Source organism: Antedon mediterranea, chromosome 1 (genome assembly GCF_964355755.1).
Source record: "Antedon mediterranea chromosome 1, ecAntMedi1.1, whole genome shotgun sequence".
In the NCBI taxonomy this organism is placed as follows: Eukaryota; Metazoa; Echinodermata; class Crinoidea; order Comatulida; family Antedonidae; genus Antedon; species Antedon mediterranea.
In genome coordinates, this window is record NC_092670.1 from 21,951,511 (window position 1) to 21,970,628 (window position 19,118).

Genomic DNA, 19,118 nt, shown 5'->3' on the forward strand with positions numbered 1-19,118 from the left:
ATAGGACTTTGTAATCATGTTGCTGTCAGTTGAAATAGTTTTTGGAGAACAAAAACTAAGAGAATTCGCACTGCATGAAGCTAATCCTGTTTGCACTGTATACGAGCTTTTTAAATCCATTGTCACCGGGCAAAATACGTCGGCTGAAACCTTTGTCTTACCGCCTGAGTTACGGCATTTACCTGTCGTCGCCGCCGTCGGAAATTCAATGGAAGTTTCCGCTTTTCAGAATCTGCCGTTACATAGTTTAATCGGTGATGTATGTGAATTTGGCAAATATTTTCGTTTTTCAGTGAAAGCGATTTCCCAGTCGCCGCAACCGTCTACTGTTGACATTTTTGATTGCATAATAAACGACTGTCATAATATGAAAGACGTCCGACGGGCGGCGGAAAGGAGTCCAGCATTCCGGGAAGCGATCCAACATGTTTTGAACGATGCAGGTAGGAGGGAAAAAAGACATGAAAGAGAACATCCATCAGTTCGACTACTATCAAGTGCTTGCAGTACACCGAGACTGCAGTACGAAGTTGTCGAACCGACAATGCCGTGTCCTATTCCAATGCAGCAAGAAGATCCGAAAACGCCGCCAACTGCACCTCAATCTACCGGTACAACCGATATTGAAATTGAAAAATTTGAACGAGATAGAGAGCGGGACCGAGATGTACCGGTGGTGACAACCGGTAACGGTTCTGAGGACAGTGTACAGAGTACCAATGGTGCAATAAATTTGGTGACCATGAACCATTATATCGAAGCATACCACAATGCCAATTCACCCCCAAATATGCCAAAGATCGCTGTGCACGGGATGCCATTTAACCCATCCGCACAAACCTGTAAAACTGTACAACGTGTTATAAAATGCGTCGAATGTGGTAAACCTCGCTGTCTTTATGCGCAAAAAAAAGTAACAGATGAGCAAAAAGTTCAATTGGAAGAAGCATTGGATGGATTGCAATACACATGCGGGTCGAGCCTCCAGGACTTTGCCGATGTCGATGACGAAAACCACATCTTTAGTCGCGTGTATGTGCGGAAAAACTTAATGTGCGAGGATCCCGTTGAGGTCCCGTACTACGTTAGTGGACTTTTCCCAGAAGTTTGCCTTCATTGCGTTGCTACGGAAGATCTCGTTCACGACGAAGGTGAGACAGAACTACATCCTGTTTGCAGGAAGTGCTACACAGATCCAAACAAAAAAAAAGTTCCTGTTATGCGGTGGAAGCGTCGCCGATCCGGCCATGAAGAACCATATTTTTCCATGATGATGCCCGGACTAAACCCTGGTTTGGCACTCGGATTTCGACCACCTCAAGAATTTTTGACAGAGTTCAAGCAGATTCCGATTGCAATTTCACAGATGCACTAATTCATAGGTGGGTGTGTCTATATGGTATCAAACATTAGTTTCACACTTTTTTTTATATTTCTCCATTAATGAAACTTTTTATAAACCATACTGATTTAGGATTTGATTTGACTCTTGCCCAGCATGCAGTGGCTAGTAAACTCTGCTCCAGGTTAGCTGATTAATATTACTTTGTACCAAATGGGCTAGTGAAATTCAGCCATGGCAACTTCCACCAAAACTATTTAATGAGTTTACATTAAATATGGCATGTGGGCTAGTAAAATCTACCACTAGCCCAGGGCCAAGTGAGAAAAATCAAAAGCCCTGGTACTTTAAAGTTAATGGAGAAATAATGAATTGTGGTGTTTGTTTGCAGTTGAATCAAAATGTACTTTTAACTCTGAACTGTTAAAAACTAATTAACATTGTTTTATCGTGAATTACTAACAATTATACGATAATTGAATAATGATAATTGTTGTTACCTTACATAACTTAGCATTATAATTGATGTATTAGTCAATTGTGCCCCAAAATGAAGGTACCCTTATAATTTAAGATATATCGCATAACAATCTATAGTATTTAAATCTACGCAACTCATAATCAGTATTTTTGATTCAGCTGTTTTTTTGTTTTTTTTTATATTTTACTTTTAGTATATTAGAAATAGTTTATATACATACACCATAGAACAAAGAGCATAAACTAGTATGTCCCCTTAAAAGTGTGAAACTACACAGTGTGCTAAATTTATAGTATGGATACTTGACTAGTTTTTCATACACTAATTCTCTACCCTCTACTCTACTTCATTTTCACCACATTTTTTTTGTATTTAAAAAAAATTTAAAATTCTTTCAATTTAAATAAACAGTAAAATACAATCATTACTGTATCTACACACTAATATCATCTTCTTCAGTATACAGATTTTTTCATATAAACCCCAAAAAAAATGTATTTTCAACACAATTGGGTGTTTTGTTCCACAATAATTATCAGTTTTCCACACACTTTCTATACACTAATTTGTCTTTAATATATGACAATATTATATTTCTTTACATTTTATTTTAAATAATTGAAAGTTAAAGTTTTGATTGCGTGTTAGACATTGAACCCAAAGATAAAAGACATATCTGTTAAAAAGATAATAATATAAATAGGCCAAGGGAAGATGACAAACTACAGGTGTGCTATTTAAAATTGATAATTATAATAAAAAATACATTATAATTATTATTTTATAGATTTTAAAAAAATACAATATACAGGATTATGAATGTGTTTTATATACAGTAGTTTAAAAAATAAAAAATATGTTTTAAAAAAAGGGTTTAATACATGATTTTTTTAAATAACAATATTGTAATTGTTCTACTTGATTACAATATGTTTAGATAGATGAGTGCAATAGATAAAAACTAAGGGTCAATTTTGTTTATTTTAAGTCATTGTATTATCTTATTTTTCCTTACTAGTTATTGCTTTATAATATTGCTTTTAATCAAACAATGTGAAAAACAGAAATTCAATGCCTCTTTGAAATGTTATTATCATTTCTTTCGGTAAATCTGTACTGTGTATATAAAATTTCACTTGAAAGCAATCATTTTTCTTGACCTATCAAATTTAATGAATTGCTTGTATTTTATAAATTCGTTTCTCAATCAGAATGTGGAACAATTTGGCTATTCACTAAAAATATTACCATTGATTGGCGAGTATGTTTCTAGGTTATTAGATTAAACCAAGTAATTGGATCCCATACATTAGATTAATATCCAAAAAATTACTGCTTTTACTAACATTTATTTGTCTGGCTGGTACAGTTAATGCTCAACATTTTATTTTTAGCAGGGTATATTTAAAATGTTATTCGCTTAGCAGTTTTATCTGGTAATATTCCTTCATAATTTAATAGCGTAGACGGTGGAATACACAATGTCTTCAGAAACCTGATAACCACACAAAATTCCAATTACTCCCGTCTCTATAGGCAAATGTGAAAAAATCAATTATATGTACATTAGTCTATTTGAAAGCATAGTTAATTCTATACCTAGTGTTTCCAATATTACATCATACATTTGTAATGATTTTTTAGATTTTTTTTTTTGTTGCCACTAATTAACAGATAAGTGTATTTGACATAGACAGGTTTGTCTCTGGTCCTTCATCCAATTATTGACTACCATCCCATAATAATGTGGACTTCTTTTAGCTTCATTAATTATTGATTACAGAGATCTAATTTATGCTGTAAGAAGCGAACACTGTGACTTCACCCGTTTTCTAATCCTTTTGTGGAACCGAAAGACGTAATTTATTTTAATAATTCCAGATTGTGATTTAATGAAAGTATATCTACGACTGAGATAGTATTAGTTGGTATTTTAGCCACACATTTTTATCTTTGTAAATGTTTCTTCCACCAACAAACCAAATTACTATTGTCGAGTGTCATTCGTCTTTTTTTTTACATCATGCTTAGTTTTCCAGCGGGTAGTATTTTAAAGTTGAGACAAATTTATTTGATTATTGACAAGAAAAAAAATGAATAACACGGTTGTACTCACAATTATTGAACTATGCTGAAGCCAGCTGCCAAAGTGTTGTTTAATAATTTTAGAGTTTCAAGTTGCAAACATTGCTATAATGAAAATATTTTCAGGCAAAAAAAGATTTGATATATTATTGCATACAAACAGTGTAACAAACAATACCTGCAATAAGTGTTCTAATTAAAAACATTTTCAGAAAAGAAATATTATCTATGTACAAACAGGTGAATCATTATGTGTAGCCTAAGTGGAATTAATATCTATTTTAAATGTAATATTATTATTACTTTAATTAATTTAGGTATTGGAGACTATCTTCTATTAATAATGTCCTATAACATAGCTTTTTAAAGATTTCTATAGACATGACTACAGCCTAGGAAAAATAAACATTAGCCAGGCTTACAGTAGGTACCAGCACTGGTCATGAAAACAATTCTGAATACAGATTTGATTTGAACCAAAGACCTTGGAATTTGTAAGCAAGCTGTTAACCTGTGCCAAGCTATCATGCCACTTTAATATAAACATCCATTAATCACCACAAGTCTTGTTTATTTATTATTACTATTATGACTACCACCAATTCCTTCACACTTCTAATTTTTCTTGGCAGATTATTTTCAAATTATTATGAACTTTTTGATTAATTATTAGTAAGAGTATTTTATTTGGGTGGTCTTCGATTAGTTAGTTCTAATATAGGAATTTCTCATGGGAGACCATCATAATATAGATAACTCTACTCGCTGTATTTCCATATTAAGTACGCGCATGAAGAAATTTTATCATTTCGTAGACGGTATTAAGCATGATTTGAAAAAAATGTCAATGTAACACGTTAATCATTTATTATTGCTTCAATTTACAACATTTTATCCGATGTCAGCGCGGTAAAAGTTTTTTTAAAAAACAGAACATACAACTGCTTCAAATCAAAACTGATGGTTGTATTTGTTAAAAATTTAAATAAATGACAGTTTGGATATTTTTTTTTGCAACAAAAAACAGTATGTACACAAATTATTTTTAAATAAAATTGTAATTCCTCGATCAAAGAATTTCATTTGTAAACTTCCAAAATTTAAAGTAATTTAGATTTTATGTTTAAGTTGGACAATAATAGAATTAATATAAGCTTTAACATTGCTAAGACTCTTCCAGATATATATACATACTGTGTATATATCTTTTTTCATCTTCCTTCGTTATTCATAATATCGATGTATTCAAAAATAAAAAAAAATTCTAATCTATAGGTCTTCTATCAATGAGATTTTATGCTTTAATATGATTTAAGTATTAGAAACATTTAATGTTCTTTAGTGCGTACTTTAATCTTAATAAGATTGGCTGTAGACTCTATGTAATGACGTTATTAAATTTTCAATATTTTCCACCAGAATTTTACTAAATAAATATTAAATTAAGAAGAATGGATTGAATCATTTAATATTTGCCGATGATATATTGTGACATTATTATTTAATTTAGCCAATCTTATTTTTATAGAACTTGACAATGACGTACAACTTTTCCAATATAATTCTATATTTAGAAATGTAATTTTTAATATAGATTTCTACCAAATCAATATTATTGGAAATTCAGATAATGAATAATTCTGAAATGTTTACCACTTCTTTCTATTCTTAAAATACACAGAGATTTTTAATTTGTAATCAACTTTAGTTTCAACTTTTTTCTGCACCATTTACTGCATTGCCGCATATAATCCCACCCTCTATTCTATGTTTTATTCAGACACTATTTTTGATTCAATTACTGTAGTACCAACGTGAACTTTGAACTGCTTTTAGTCCATCAGCGGCCTGACTGTCAATGAACATACAACTTAATGGCCTTTATTCATAAGATAAGTTCAATTTAGACACCATGTTTGATTCAAGTATAGTCCCATGGTGAAATGTTGGCTGTTTTGACCAGCAACAACCTGGCGATCAGTAAAAAGCTATAGTATATAGCCTAAATTCATAGGATAGGTTCCACACCATGTTTGATTTAAAGGATAGTTGCAAAGTGAACTTTGGACTGACAGAGGCCTGATGGTCAGTGAACAACTTTATGTCCCAAATTCATAGGATTATTGTGGATCAATAAAATAATCTATAATGAGTATGTTTATTATCTGTATTCGGGAAAAAAAATTATTTGACAAAATGTTTATCTTAAATTATGACACAGCTGAATATTTTGCCTATAATTGTATTTCTCATTATTTTGCTAATTTTGAGTGAGGCTTAAGGGAACCGTATAAGTTTAATTTATAAAAATTAACTCTGGATCATAAATTTTACAGCTATACAATAATAATGATAAACCTCATTTATGTACATATTCACAAACTTTTATTATCAAATTATAACTAGTAGGTTTATCTACCTTAACAAGAAAAATAATTTATTTTCTAATAAATAGGTTTTAATTTTTTTTACTATTATTTTTTTATTATTAATGCATATATAATCAATAAAATTACTCTAATTTCTTTTTATTAAAAAATTGCACATAGATCAATTCATTTTTATTACACTTTGGGTTTTTGAAAATTCTCTTTCTTAAAATGTTATTTATGTATTGCTTTGTATTTCAATAACAGCCAAAATGTAGCTAAAATTAGGTAATAATTTTGAAATAAGAAAACCATATTAAATACTAATTTATTTAAAAACATCTCTATATTAAACTTATGAAGATCCTGCAACACTTTATAAAATATCAGTTTGTATATTAAATATACAGTAGTAACCCTAGGTTTTATATTCCTATGTTCTTATTATGTTATGTTTGAACATATCAGTACACTTTGTTTTCACAATCAAATACTAAAACACTTACTGGGAAAATGGTTAATACCTCAATATATTGATAATCTATTTTTGATTGCACATATAGGAATAACAAAAGGATGTTAGAGCCAGGTACAGTAGAGTTTGAAGAATACAATATTTCTATTGTATAGCTTATGACTGCTTTTTAGTCGCGTGGACACGACTCTATAGTTCACTATGTCGGTCGGTCTGTCGGTCCGGTATCACTATGCGTTTTAGCACGCGACTTATGGCTGTTGGCCTTGTTAATTCTTATTTCCCTCCAATTACTATCATTAACCCTTTTATATAATACTGTTTTTTTTTAATTTGACATTTTATTTCTGGCTGTTTTGCTTTATCATTTTGATTAATAAGTTTCTGCTTATTTTTTATTTTGTATCTCCATTGAGATCCAGCCACTGATACCCACAACATCTTCCAGTAATTTGCCTTTGAATTTAACTAAATTTAATGGAATTACTGGCTGGCATAAAATAATATTTATTTTCTTTCATTTCAACAAGACAATTATTATCACAGTTAAATTATTCATAAGTAGTTTTTTCATTGTGATTATTTACTTAAGATTTAATTGTTTTCTATGTACATTTTTAGTCTCTCAGCAAATTCCAATCTCTGCTTTTGTTAGTGATGTTATGTAAACTAAAAGACCTATTCTGCTCTTGTTATTTCCCCTAATCGTTTAACAACAGATTGTCATAGTCGACATTGGATATAAAAGAGATATAGTTCTCACACGAGAAATATCTTCATAGTTGTTATTGCAATTATTTCACCGTTGGTAGAACTGCATTAATTGATTGAACCCGTTCGAGCGAACATTATGTCCGTCCAAGCTGAAAATATTCAAAACAAGACAAATAATCTTTTTTCTTCTTTTTATTATGCGTATCATACAGCAATGCTCAAATTTTAAGATATTTAGACGTAAATATAAAATAACAAACACCAGTTACCGAATGTATGGGAAAGTTTGATACCGCCTCAGTTGCATATTTATTCTCAAAATATAAATTTGCAATACGCTGTTTTGCTCAAAATATTTTCATTACTAAAATTTATTTTTATGGATACTTTTAGAAATTACGACTTTTTTAAATGTCATGATTGATTTATGGCATATTAAAAATAAGATAATATTATTGAAAATGAAATTACTTGATTTTATCTAAATACTTGAACAATATTTTTTTGTAACATAACATAATATTATTATTAAAGTAAAATATTTATTTAAAATGAAATTTATTTATTTTTCCAAACTATTAAAAGCAAAATACTAAATTAATTTTTTTTATATTCGTTTTATAGGTAATTATAACATTTTCTGCATATATTTAATTGCGTTCTTTACCATTAGTACGCATACAATGAAGTGGTTGAATATTATCTTTCACTCTTTGTTTCGGACGTCAACATTTTATCCAAACTACACTCTCATAAACTCAACTTTTATTACATCTTTTATTAGTAATTATAAAGAGTTCTGATAAAATGTAATTGATACATATATACCACCGATAATTGGTAGAAAACCATCTCCCTTTGTTTCCATGATAAGATGAACATTAACATTTTTCAGACAAAAAAAAATAGTTGGATGTTAAAATTGGCATGATCGCGGTAACACGGTCGTAGTGTAAATTGATATAGTGTCGGAGCGCTTCGGTTTGTTTACATAGCAGTAATGAAGAAAACGACAACTCGCTTCTTGCTAAGTTCATCACTCCGACTTCATTTATAAAGGCTGTGTTTTTAATCCGTAACAAACCTCTGGCCCATATTCAATCTTACCTCATATAAACAATCGCATTGCATTCTTCTAGTTAATTACAAATCTTAGAAAGCATAAATTATCTATTGTGTTTTTCCTTTTACCGCGCTGATGTTTTTATGCAAATTACTCAAATCTGATTAGAATTACACAGTATATTCTCAACCATTAATTACGTTTCGTATTAATTAAAAACGTTAATTTATCCGCGTCCTCTGTATGTAAAAGTTCATTCAATTAAACCAATCAATATTCTATGACGTATAACAACAGAGTTACTGATTTATTCTGCGCAGACAACGCCAAGTAAAACCAGCTCAAATTTAATTTTCAATATTTTAATACAATCCGTCTCAAACCGATTAAATGTAATGAAAAGGTGGTTTTATTTTACATAAATCTCGTTCTTTATTGGCCAGAATAGTACGTGGTTCAAACTTTACAATCAACGAACCATAATTATTGTATGGAAATAGAACACTGCAGCTTAATCCTATTTTTATTTCTGTGTCATTGACAAATTGTTGTACGTTCTTCGATGTTAGTGTACTCGACGACAATGTATACTCACGAAGTGTGAATTGTCATTATTTTTAATAAAATAATCGATAATACAATTTTGAAAAGGGAGTTTTGTAACGCATTAAATGGTGTATATGTCGATGCAAAATAGGACTTTATGAAATAGCGCTCAACACCATCATAAACATCGTGTATGAGGAGAGTCAATCCGCAAAATATAGGTTTTTATGAAGTATAGTGCCGATAAAAGGTCTATGCAAATTTAGATCTTATCGTATGATATGATAAGCCTACGGTGGCCTTTATAGCTCTTATAGTTCATTGATAATGCTAAAAATCATATTTCAACATACATGAAAAATAATAACTATATTTAGAGCACATTTTGCAACCGTAGGTTTGTGCTTCAATGGGTCTATCATAATATTTGAATACCTGCGCTGTTTGTAAATAATAGCGTTTCATTACTTGGACACCAACTTATAACGGATATACCGTTATAATTATAATCGCTGCAAAGAGTTATTATTATCAATAGGCCTAAACGTGAAGATGATCTAGATTAGACTGCAGATTTAATGTCATATTTTATCAAATTTAGCATGCAAATTACAGCAATGATGACGATGTACCGTTACAAAAACATGTTCATCGTCGACAAAACGTGGGAAAAATTTCTAACGCAATAAATGAAACAATTTTTTTTTTTCAACTCTTAACGATGAGGAAACGTTTACAATTTTTCACTTTTGTTTATCTTAGGTTTAAACTTAAAAGATAAATATTTATGTTTTATGATGTCGTTTATAAAATAATTATAATTTTGCGTGTTAAGAATCAAAGCAGCTTTTAAATTTATATTCAAGTTTTAATTTGATTCTCTGAATTCATCGGGCCAGTATTTGTTTTCTTTTAATTTCCGTTGGAAAAAACCTTCAAATTTTACTACCTGTTTTTACGCTATTTTTATAACACAGGGTATTTTGCAGTATCGAATTTCCTGACTCCAACTGCGTGTGCTGACTTTTATTTATTGGATAAATACGGTTACTACGGTACATCAATAATGTGTGCTAAATAAAAAAAAGGGCATATTTTTATGCCAAATTGCCAAAAAAAACACCCCCGTGGAATTTAATTAAAAACACATGTTTACAGCTGAGCAAATTTGTGACATCACGACAGTTGACGCGCGCGTCCAATAATGGACTACCGCGTACAAACCCTGTTAATAAAATACTGTAACAAGATTTGTACGCGGGCGTGATTATTTTGTTACGCAGGACAAAATGGTTACTAGATAACGGCCAGTTTTATGTAAAAGAGCCCGGTTAATAATCATGATAAAAAGACACATCTGGCGGCTGGACAAACATTTGTTAAATGAAACACTCCATACAAACGTATGACTTTATGTATGCACTTGCCATTGTATTAATAATAATTATCATACAACTATTGTAGGCCTATCATCATATTCCCATGCCTATCCTTGTACGAACAAATGGTATAATAAAAGACACAATCAAATGTACTTTCTATAAAATAATATATACATTTTAATGTACATGTTGAGTAAACATTAAATGTGTTATATATTAACTGATAAACAATTTCGTCTGATGCATTGCTGCTGCTACACTACCGACGCGTAGATTTAAACTCTGGGGGTAGACTGAGATTTTTTATATGGTAGGACATCCGTTAGTTGCCATATTTTCTACCGGTTCAGTTTTATATTGTTTTTATTATTGCCGGAATTCCACGTTTCCTAATCCTCATAATTTATGACATATTACCGAACTATTACTTTTCATATCATTTTAGTGGACAGTGTTATTGGTTATTCCATGGCGATACTACTTAGGTATTGTACAACGAAAGAATAACCACAAGACTAATCTTTTCGGTTGAGGGGAATCCCCCATCTTCTTAATTTTTAAAGATCTTTGTCGTCACGAATAAATACAAAGTATACGCGCGCGTACAACTTATGTTGTATTTTATCAACTTTTCAACGCTTGACGTCAAAGCATGTAATTATAGAATTATATTACGCGCGCGTGCAATTAAACTGTTCCATCATTTAGACGCGCGTACAAAATGTCATTCTCTTCTGTTTATTAATTTTACGCCCCCCCCCCCTGAACTTTATAAAATATAATACATGTGCCAAAAAGTATCATATAAAGCCTAGGGTTATAGGTCAATCTATTCCGCCAGGGCTGTTAGTCCGCCCCATGCTGGCTACCCGCTCTCTACACCTCCTGATTTCAAGCCATGTGTTTTCAATTCCCCACAGAATTATTTTTATTACTGAATTTTATAATTTAATGTTCTATCCATGTTTCCACTTATCTTAAAATCATTTTGCAGAAAAGTTTGCAATTAATGTCGTTGGGATTTTTGCGGAATTTTAACTCGTATGTTTATTACGGTTTGTCTCGTATAAATTTAATTTGACATTTTTCCTTATAAATAATATATCTCTACTTGCTATAAAAACTAAAAACAATAAAATACAAAAACGATAATATTCAATAAATTCATGATTCTAGTATTTATGACAATACAATTTACTAACGTACTAAAGTAGTATTGTCACGCTTGGTTTCTCTAGTGTGGTCGTGCTCGGGTGTGAACGATTTATAAACATAAAAATTGCCCTATTTTAATATTATATAAATGAACTATTTAGTGATAGGACCGGCTTTTCTTTTTGCTGTTCCCTTAAGCAGAGATTTACTTAATCACTTTAAAATACTACTACTCGTCTTCAATAGTGCTATTGCATTAACCACGTGACTGAATTCGGCGACCTATATACATGCAAATTAATGGGAGTCGCTTAATCAATTCGAGATTGAATAAAAATAGTAGCCAAATTATGAGTCAATTTTCTAGACTCGCGAGTTTGTCCAAATTGGATTTGGGGCTCGGGTAATGCGAGATTCGCAGCGTGTATTTATGTTCACGGGAGGCAGTTCATATTGTCTTTAAAACCGTTTAAATTGCTTGAAAATAAGACGGCTTAGAAGAAAAAATTAAGGAATCTAGTTTATGATATCCGGAACGGCGGCAAAAAATGGCGCGTAATATCTTGCTGCCTCATAGTGATCATATATATTTTAAAATCTTAAATAATGTGCGTACGTGAAAATGTGTTTTTATCTTTGATCTAAATAAGCGCTGACATGTTTCTTTCCATAGGTTGCCAAACGAAATTAAAATGAAATTGGATATTTTTACGAATCGATTTTCTAAAAGTGTAGACAGATGTGTCATTATTTTAGGTAAACATTATAATGTCGATTTTTAGCACTTTTCAATTGATTGAATCTACATTTAATTACGATGCGTCCTTAGCCGGGGCTTTAATTTAACGGAAAACAAAGACATCGCTTTATGAATTGTATTGTTTCGATACTCCTGGTAGGCCGTTGTGTTGGTTTTTAATCTAATGGTGAATACCCTTATTTATTCTGTAGCTTTATAAACACGCAGTGCCCATAAAAAGTCATGCGAGTAATTTGTTTGGAGAAATTAAATTTTAACAACCAGAAATCGGTTATATCGTATGTCACAGTGTTAGTCAGTTTACGTGTTAAAATGGTTGAAAAATTGAAAACAGCTTTTTTTATGTTATCGGGATTAGCGGGCTTACATCATGGCCTGTTCAAGATTATTTCAAGCATAGAAATATGTTCACCAAAACTATTCCTCTCTTCATAGACATATTATTCATTAATTTTCCAATACCTATACTTTTATTTAACTCTTTTTCTGATTGTTCCTTCATGTTTTCCGGCTTTTCTGTCTTATAGTACAAATCGTACCATGATCATCGTGTGACGTGTCGACGATAACTCATTCGACGCGCGCGTTCAAAAACTGATAATAATACTACAGTTTTTGTACGCGCGCGTCTATTTCATGTCGTTATTCAGTCTCCATGGATATGGTCCCAAGTCGTTCTTTCACTGGTTCACATTGTATGCACAGTTTAGTTTAAATTAGGTGAATTACAGTGCCGTACATATCGAATACGCTATAGCATTAAGCTATCTTTGCAATGGGTTATAATTAGACCATTAGAATATAATTTCTTCTTTGGAGTGATTCTATATCTCTGTCAGTGTGCTACGGTAATGTCTTCTATAACGTTTGTTGGCTGAATATGTCCCACCTCCTTCTCATTCGTGTTGATCGTGCTTGGTTTTCTCTCATTTAAAAACATACTTATCCTCATTTTTAAGAGCACAGTTTCATACAGATACAACTTGTTTGCCTTTTATTTCTGACTGGTCTGAAAGCATAATCACTACACGACTAAATAAATTGTAAATTAATTGTTAAACAAAATAAATACAATTTTAATTGTACTTATCAATAATTTTAACCTTGAAGATTTGTCACTTAGTGTATGGGGAGTTTTCGATTTGAGACGGCCTATGTACGCATTTTGTGTCGTTGGTCGTCTGTACCTTGATTCTCCCAAAACTGTGGCAAGGAATCGAGGGAGAGGGAATACGTCCCAATCCCCACGCATGCGTACAATGAATTAACATGACGTAACTAGTTCCTCTGTTGTCGCAAATCAAAAACTCCATATTATTTACATTTATTTCATTAATATAGTTTGTAAGTATCATTTATTATTTAAGTTTATTATTAATGTAAAAAAAAAATGGTTTATGAAAATTGTATATCAATTTTGTTATAGAACGAGGCTTCGTATCTAACGGTCCAACGCCATCTATAGTGATTCGATAAACTGTGGCGGAAATACAACTCCACATGTTATTGAGAAATATTAATTTTTTTTGTATATTATTGTTTTCTTTGAATTTCTATATTAGTATTACCATAAAATGTACAAATCTTGGAACAATCAATTACTATTTTGAAGTAATTATATTATTTATTTATAAACGATGTAAAGATATCTCCCTCTAATTAAAGACCATGGGTTGGCTGTTGGTATTCGTTGGTTAAGTAGCTATAGGCCTAGGTGTTAATATGGGAGAGGTGTTTTTTTGTATGGTCCTTAATTAGAGGGATATCTATAATGTGATAAATTTATATAATACCGTGTACAGATTCTGCAGTCTTTTATTTATTTAAAATGATTATTAGTTTATCGATCATAATTCATTAACAGATTATTTAAGTATAAATCGATTATTGTAATTATTGATTATATTGATCAAGTATTAACTGATTTTTCATAAATTATTGTATAGTGTAGTAAGAACTTATATGTCTCTGTTTAATATGTGTTGTATTAAATATGAAGTGCTTCCCGCACCGTTTTTCTATAGTTATTTGACGTTACGTATCATAATATAGTTTTCTAATATATAATAAACATTTTTAGATAGTTCGATATAATTATTATATGTGTATTTGTGATGAGATAGAATAGGCTAACTAAACGCTGTTGTAGCGTTTAATGATTTTGTAAGTAAAAACAACTGTAGATAACAAATGATTGAAGTGTCCGAACTTGTAATTACTAATTGGTATTTTAATGATGTTTTTATACTTTTTAATTACTATTGCAGTAGTTTAATTAAATAATTATTGTGATGACGCATTATTGCGTTACCTATCCGTTTGGTGACATTATCAAACGCGTAGAAATGGATATGGTGTTGAGCATGTGTCGTATTGTAAACCGGTTCCATTGTACGCCCTGTGTGCCGCTATTGAAGAGTTTCAGACGAAATATCTTAGTCACATTTGAGCTACCATGAGAGGGGTTGAGGAAGGTTGGATGGAGTTTGCTAAAATGAATTATTTAAACAAAATTAAGCTCTACCCATCTTTCCATCGCCGACCCTGGTAGGTTCATGACTTAAGTCAAATTCTTAAGTTAGTATTAGGTAGACAAAGTAAGTCGGTGCTTCGAATAAGGAGATACAACTAAATAAATCTTCTTCCTTCGTATCTTCCCAGTATTTACAAATTATTTCCCTATTGGTTTTTAAGTGTTTCTTTCTATTGCTATCTGAAACCTGTTGATTGAATACTTTTACCCACAAACCGAACTGGGAACACCCTAAAAGAGTTGTAATCTTCTGGGTAACTCACGTGATTATAGCAGCAGACGATAACTTATCGAATGTGAAAGTAGAACATTGTTTGGATATAATTCTGAAAGTGATTTTGAGTTATTGAATGTATAATCGTTCTCGATTATTGTCAATTACATCATTGTTCTTGTCAATCTAGATAATTGAGCCGTCGATGCACAGTTAACTAATTTAAAACTGCAATGTTCACAGTAGGAAAGTTCAGAAAATAAGTTTTAACATTCTGAGGATTTAAATAAGATAGTGTAAACAGTCAGTTTTCAGAAAGTCACTTTCCTCCAGAAATCTATCTGCATTTTCATAAAAAACTTCAGAATGTGCATCGTTTGAAGGTTGTTGTCTGCATATCTTTGTTATTTTCTGAATATTTTTCTTAATTCATATATCGTCTGCCTTTTCAAAAAGTGATATCTGTTCCTTCCCCTTTCCCGCTCTTTTTTTAGACTAGGCCTATTTACTGTACCAAAGCCGTGTGAATTGGAGTGCGATTGATCTGAACTTGTATCAAGCTAACTACCAAAGTCGATAAAACATGCGAACTAGCTTTAAAAAATACATGATGGCGATTCGGTTGTATTGTAGTATCGTGATCAACCGACCGATTCATGTATTTTGTCGTTAATTCGAATTAAAACACGAACTAATTACAGAAAAAAAAGTTGCTTTATTGTTTTTTATTTCTTCTCTTTGATGATTGAATGTTACAAATAATATACTATAATACACAGTTCTCAACCTTTTGTGAACTAAAGGCTTCTTTCAATACACGCAACGTAACGGTTTTATTGGTTACGCAAGCGCACGTACAAGTTTTATATCATTTTATTCAACTAAATTATGTAATCCATTTGGCGGTTGCACTATTGTGTTCGCGAAACAATCATCTATTTTTCGTTCAATGAGTAATTATAAAACGTGCCTTAGTTTTGCAATCGCTTGTTTAATTTAAGTAAAAAGATCCAAAGTCCAAATTCTTATTGTTTATTTGCAGATACTCTAACTTGCGGGTTTATTCTATCAAAATATATCTTTATTTGAAGAGATATGTTAACAGACGACATAGCACGCAATCAAAAACTAAACACAATTGAAAGATATCTAGCGATAAGTACGAGAGAATATGGCCTGCTGAAATTTTAACCCGTTTGTAATATTAGCGCAGTGTTCGTCAGCATATTTTATTTGCTTTATTTAAAAGTGTTGTAGAGCATTATTTTATATATAATGAACGCGTAAATATTACTGGTAGTATACACGCACTTTATAGCATACTTACGTTGTCTAAGTTGTTCTCGTTCAATGTACACCACAAACGTATACGCGCCAACGCAAGCAAGGAGGATGTGGTAGGTATCGTGTGCAACAACTCATTACCAAGTCAACAATATTGTATTGCAGTACCAATAACGAATACCAGATATTATGCAGTAATAACCTCAATGCTATTTTATAATAATATAAACAATTGATATAATTTGAACAAAGAAAATATTGTACCAAAGTAATCGAAATTAGAAAACAAGATCTAAATTAAGTAGCGACTGAGTGTTCCTAAGAGAAAAGAAATAACTTTATCTGGAGGAGCTTGTGGCGATTCCTGTCCACGACACATGGCCATGGCCAGACCAGAATAATAGCTCTCAAAAGAGCAATCTTAATACAGTTTTAACGCATGTGAATTTTATATCCAGTATAATAAAATACTCACTTGGGGACAAAATAATAGTCCCACACTCTATTTCTAAAGAATGATTTCAAAGACGTATCTCTTTCTTTACAATGGAAATTACTATAAATTTTATATCATTATGTTTCGGTGTGGAATTATAAATTCGATGATGGACATGCTGGGAAATGTTTTGATTTGAAAAAACAAGAGATCTTTAGGGAAAAAATGCAGAATGTCATCAGTTTCGTCGTTATAGACAATCTCCTTTACGTCCAACAAAAGCTGATAGAATTCAATTCCACCATGCACATCTACATCAATGACGCTCAAAGGAGATTCGGGTGGGTCACCCTGTTTAAATATTGTAAATATATAAAATGACTTTATGAATGTGGTGTGGGTATGAACCGGGAAATCCGCCTTCTCGATTACTTTATATAATTCGAGGATTTGTTACGCCCATGTCCATTATTATTTATATTTTCAACCACTATTTTAATTATTATTATCATCATTATCATTACTCATCAAATACTATTATAAATATTAACATCATTGTCATCAAACCAAATAATATTTATGTTTTATTTATTTTTTTTATTTTATTCAATCTAAACCAACAGCGATAATTACCGCCACTAACAGGTTTGATACAAACAAAGCCAGGACTGTTTTATTAAAGCACCTTGATTGGTCCTAACATTGATCAAGGGCTTCTCTCGTCCAGTGCCCACCTTGACCAGAGTATAATCAAAGTACAATCAACAATAAATTAATATAGATGTATCCTTTAAAAGATAAATAGGAAGAACTTACAAAAGATGGGACAGAAAAAGTAAAAAATCAAAATCATAACCAATTTAACATTCATTATCAATTTTTCCTCCAACCTCAACATTGATAATGACCTCATCGTGTCATTATCATCATTCGCTCGAGTGCACAAGATCACCAAATGGTAAAGCATAATTGGTCAAATAAAACTAAACCCAAATTTTAATTTTAAATCATTCATTATCAATTATTCTTTTACCCTCTCAACGTTAATGATCTCATCATCATCCAATGAAGCGCCGGCCTAATCCGCTCGAGTGTGCTATACCACTATAATGAAATGTAATTGGTCAAGTAAACCCGAACGCCATTTTAAACTTTGAATCTAGACAGGTAAGAAAAGATTAAGAAATGTGACGATTCTAAATCACACGATTAAACGTTTCATTATGTTACACATAGAGATTATCAATATGATGGATAAGATGGTTTTTATTTTGCAAATTCCAAATGATTAAGAAATCAATTTAAAATTTAATTTTCGAAAAGATAAATACGTCGAAAAAACGCATCGAAAGAGTTAATTATGGAAATTTAAAGTCAATTTTGACATTATAAGTAAATTGAAAAACAAAAATATATTGAAATTCAATAAATAGAGATTGAAATACAGTTGTAAATAAGATATAAGACAGACAAAAGTATTTAGTGCGAAGTGTGAAAATAACGAAAGTCGCTGAACCAAAGCATACATCGAGTTTAGTTATGTTTGGGAAAATAAAATATATCGAATATAATCTTAATATGCATAGTAGGCCTCTGATTAAATCTAATAAGTGAAATCAAATAGAAAAGTCCTAGGATTAATTAAATGTAATATATAGTGAAAAGCACAAAAGAAGCCCACTGAATATAATATGAAATACGCCATCGTGCTAAGGATTCAATATTTCGACTAATTATAATCTGTACTATTTTACTATAGTGTGTTAGTGTTTGCTTTTGTTGTCAGCTAGGAATAGGATGATGAACGTACTGTTAATGGTATCATAATGGTGGTGGTACAGATACACCTGCATTTTGATTATGATGGCGGGGAGTAAAAGATGCAAATTTGGGAAAGCTACATAACCGAATGACACTGATCACAAAATCAGAAATTATAAATATAAACCTACAATCCAATCGTAAGGAGTCGGTAATAAAATTATTCTATTAATAACATAAAAGTATTCAGCATTGAAATGATTGCTAATAAAAAAGAAGAAAAAACACAAACGAAGCTATAAGTAGCGATAGGCCTAGTTAATCAAATTTGATCTTTATTCAGCGAAATATAACCTGGATGAAATCTCTTAAAATCTACTTGTAGAAAATCATTTGAATTATTCAACTAATTAATAACGACAAGCTAACGGACTAATCAACACTTATCGCTATTGAATCAAGATCACTCCATTGAACCGAACAATATGATAATCATTTTTTACGATCACAAATAATAT

At 31.2% G+C, this 19,118-nt stretch overlaps 1 protein-coding gene across 1 annotated transcript in view; it reads left to right on the forward strand.

Annotated features, from left to right (window-relative positions):
* Window positions 1-16: 16 nt before the first annotated feature.
* Window positions 17-19,118, forward strand: part of LOC140062769 (uncharacterized) — a 35,615-nt gene continuing 16,513 nt past the window's right edge. Inside the window, exon 1 of the mRNA XM_072109101.1 lies at window positions 17-1,382. Coding sequence (XP_071965202.1) covers window positions 17-1,375 — 1,359 coding nt within the window. The 3' untranslated portion in view covers window positions 1,376-1,382. The remainder of the gene's footprint in view (window positions 1,383-19,118) is intronic.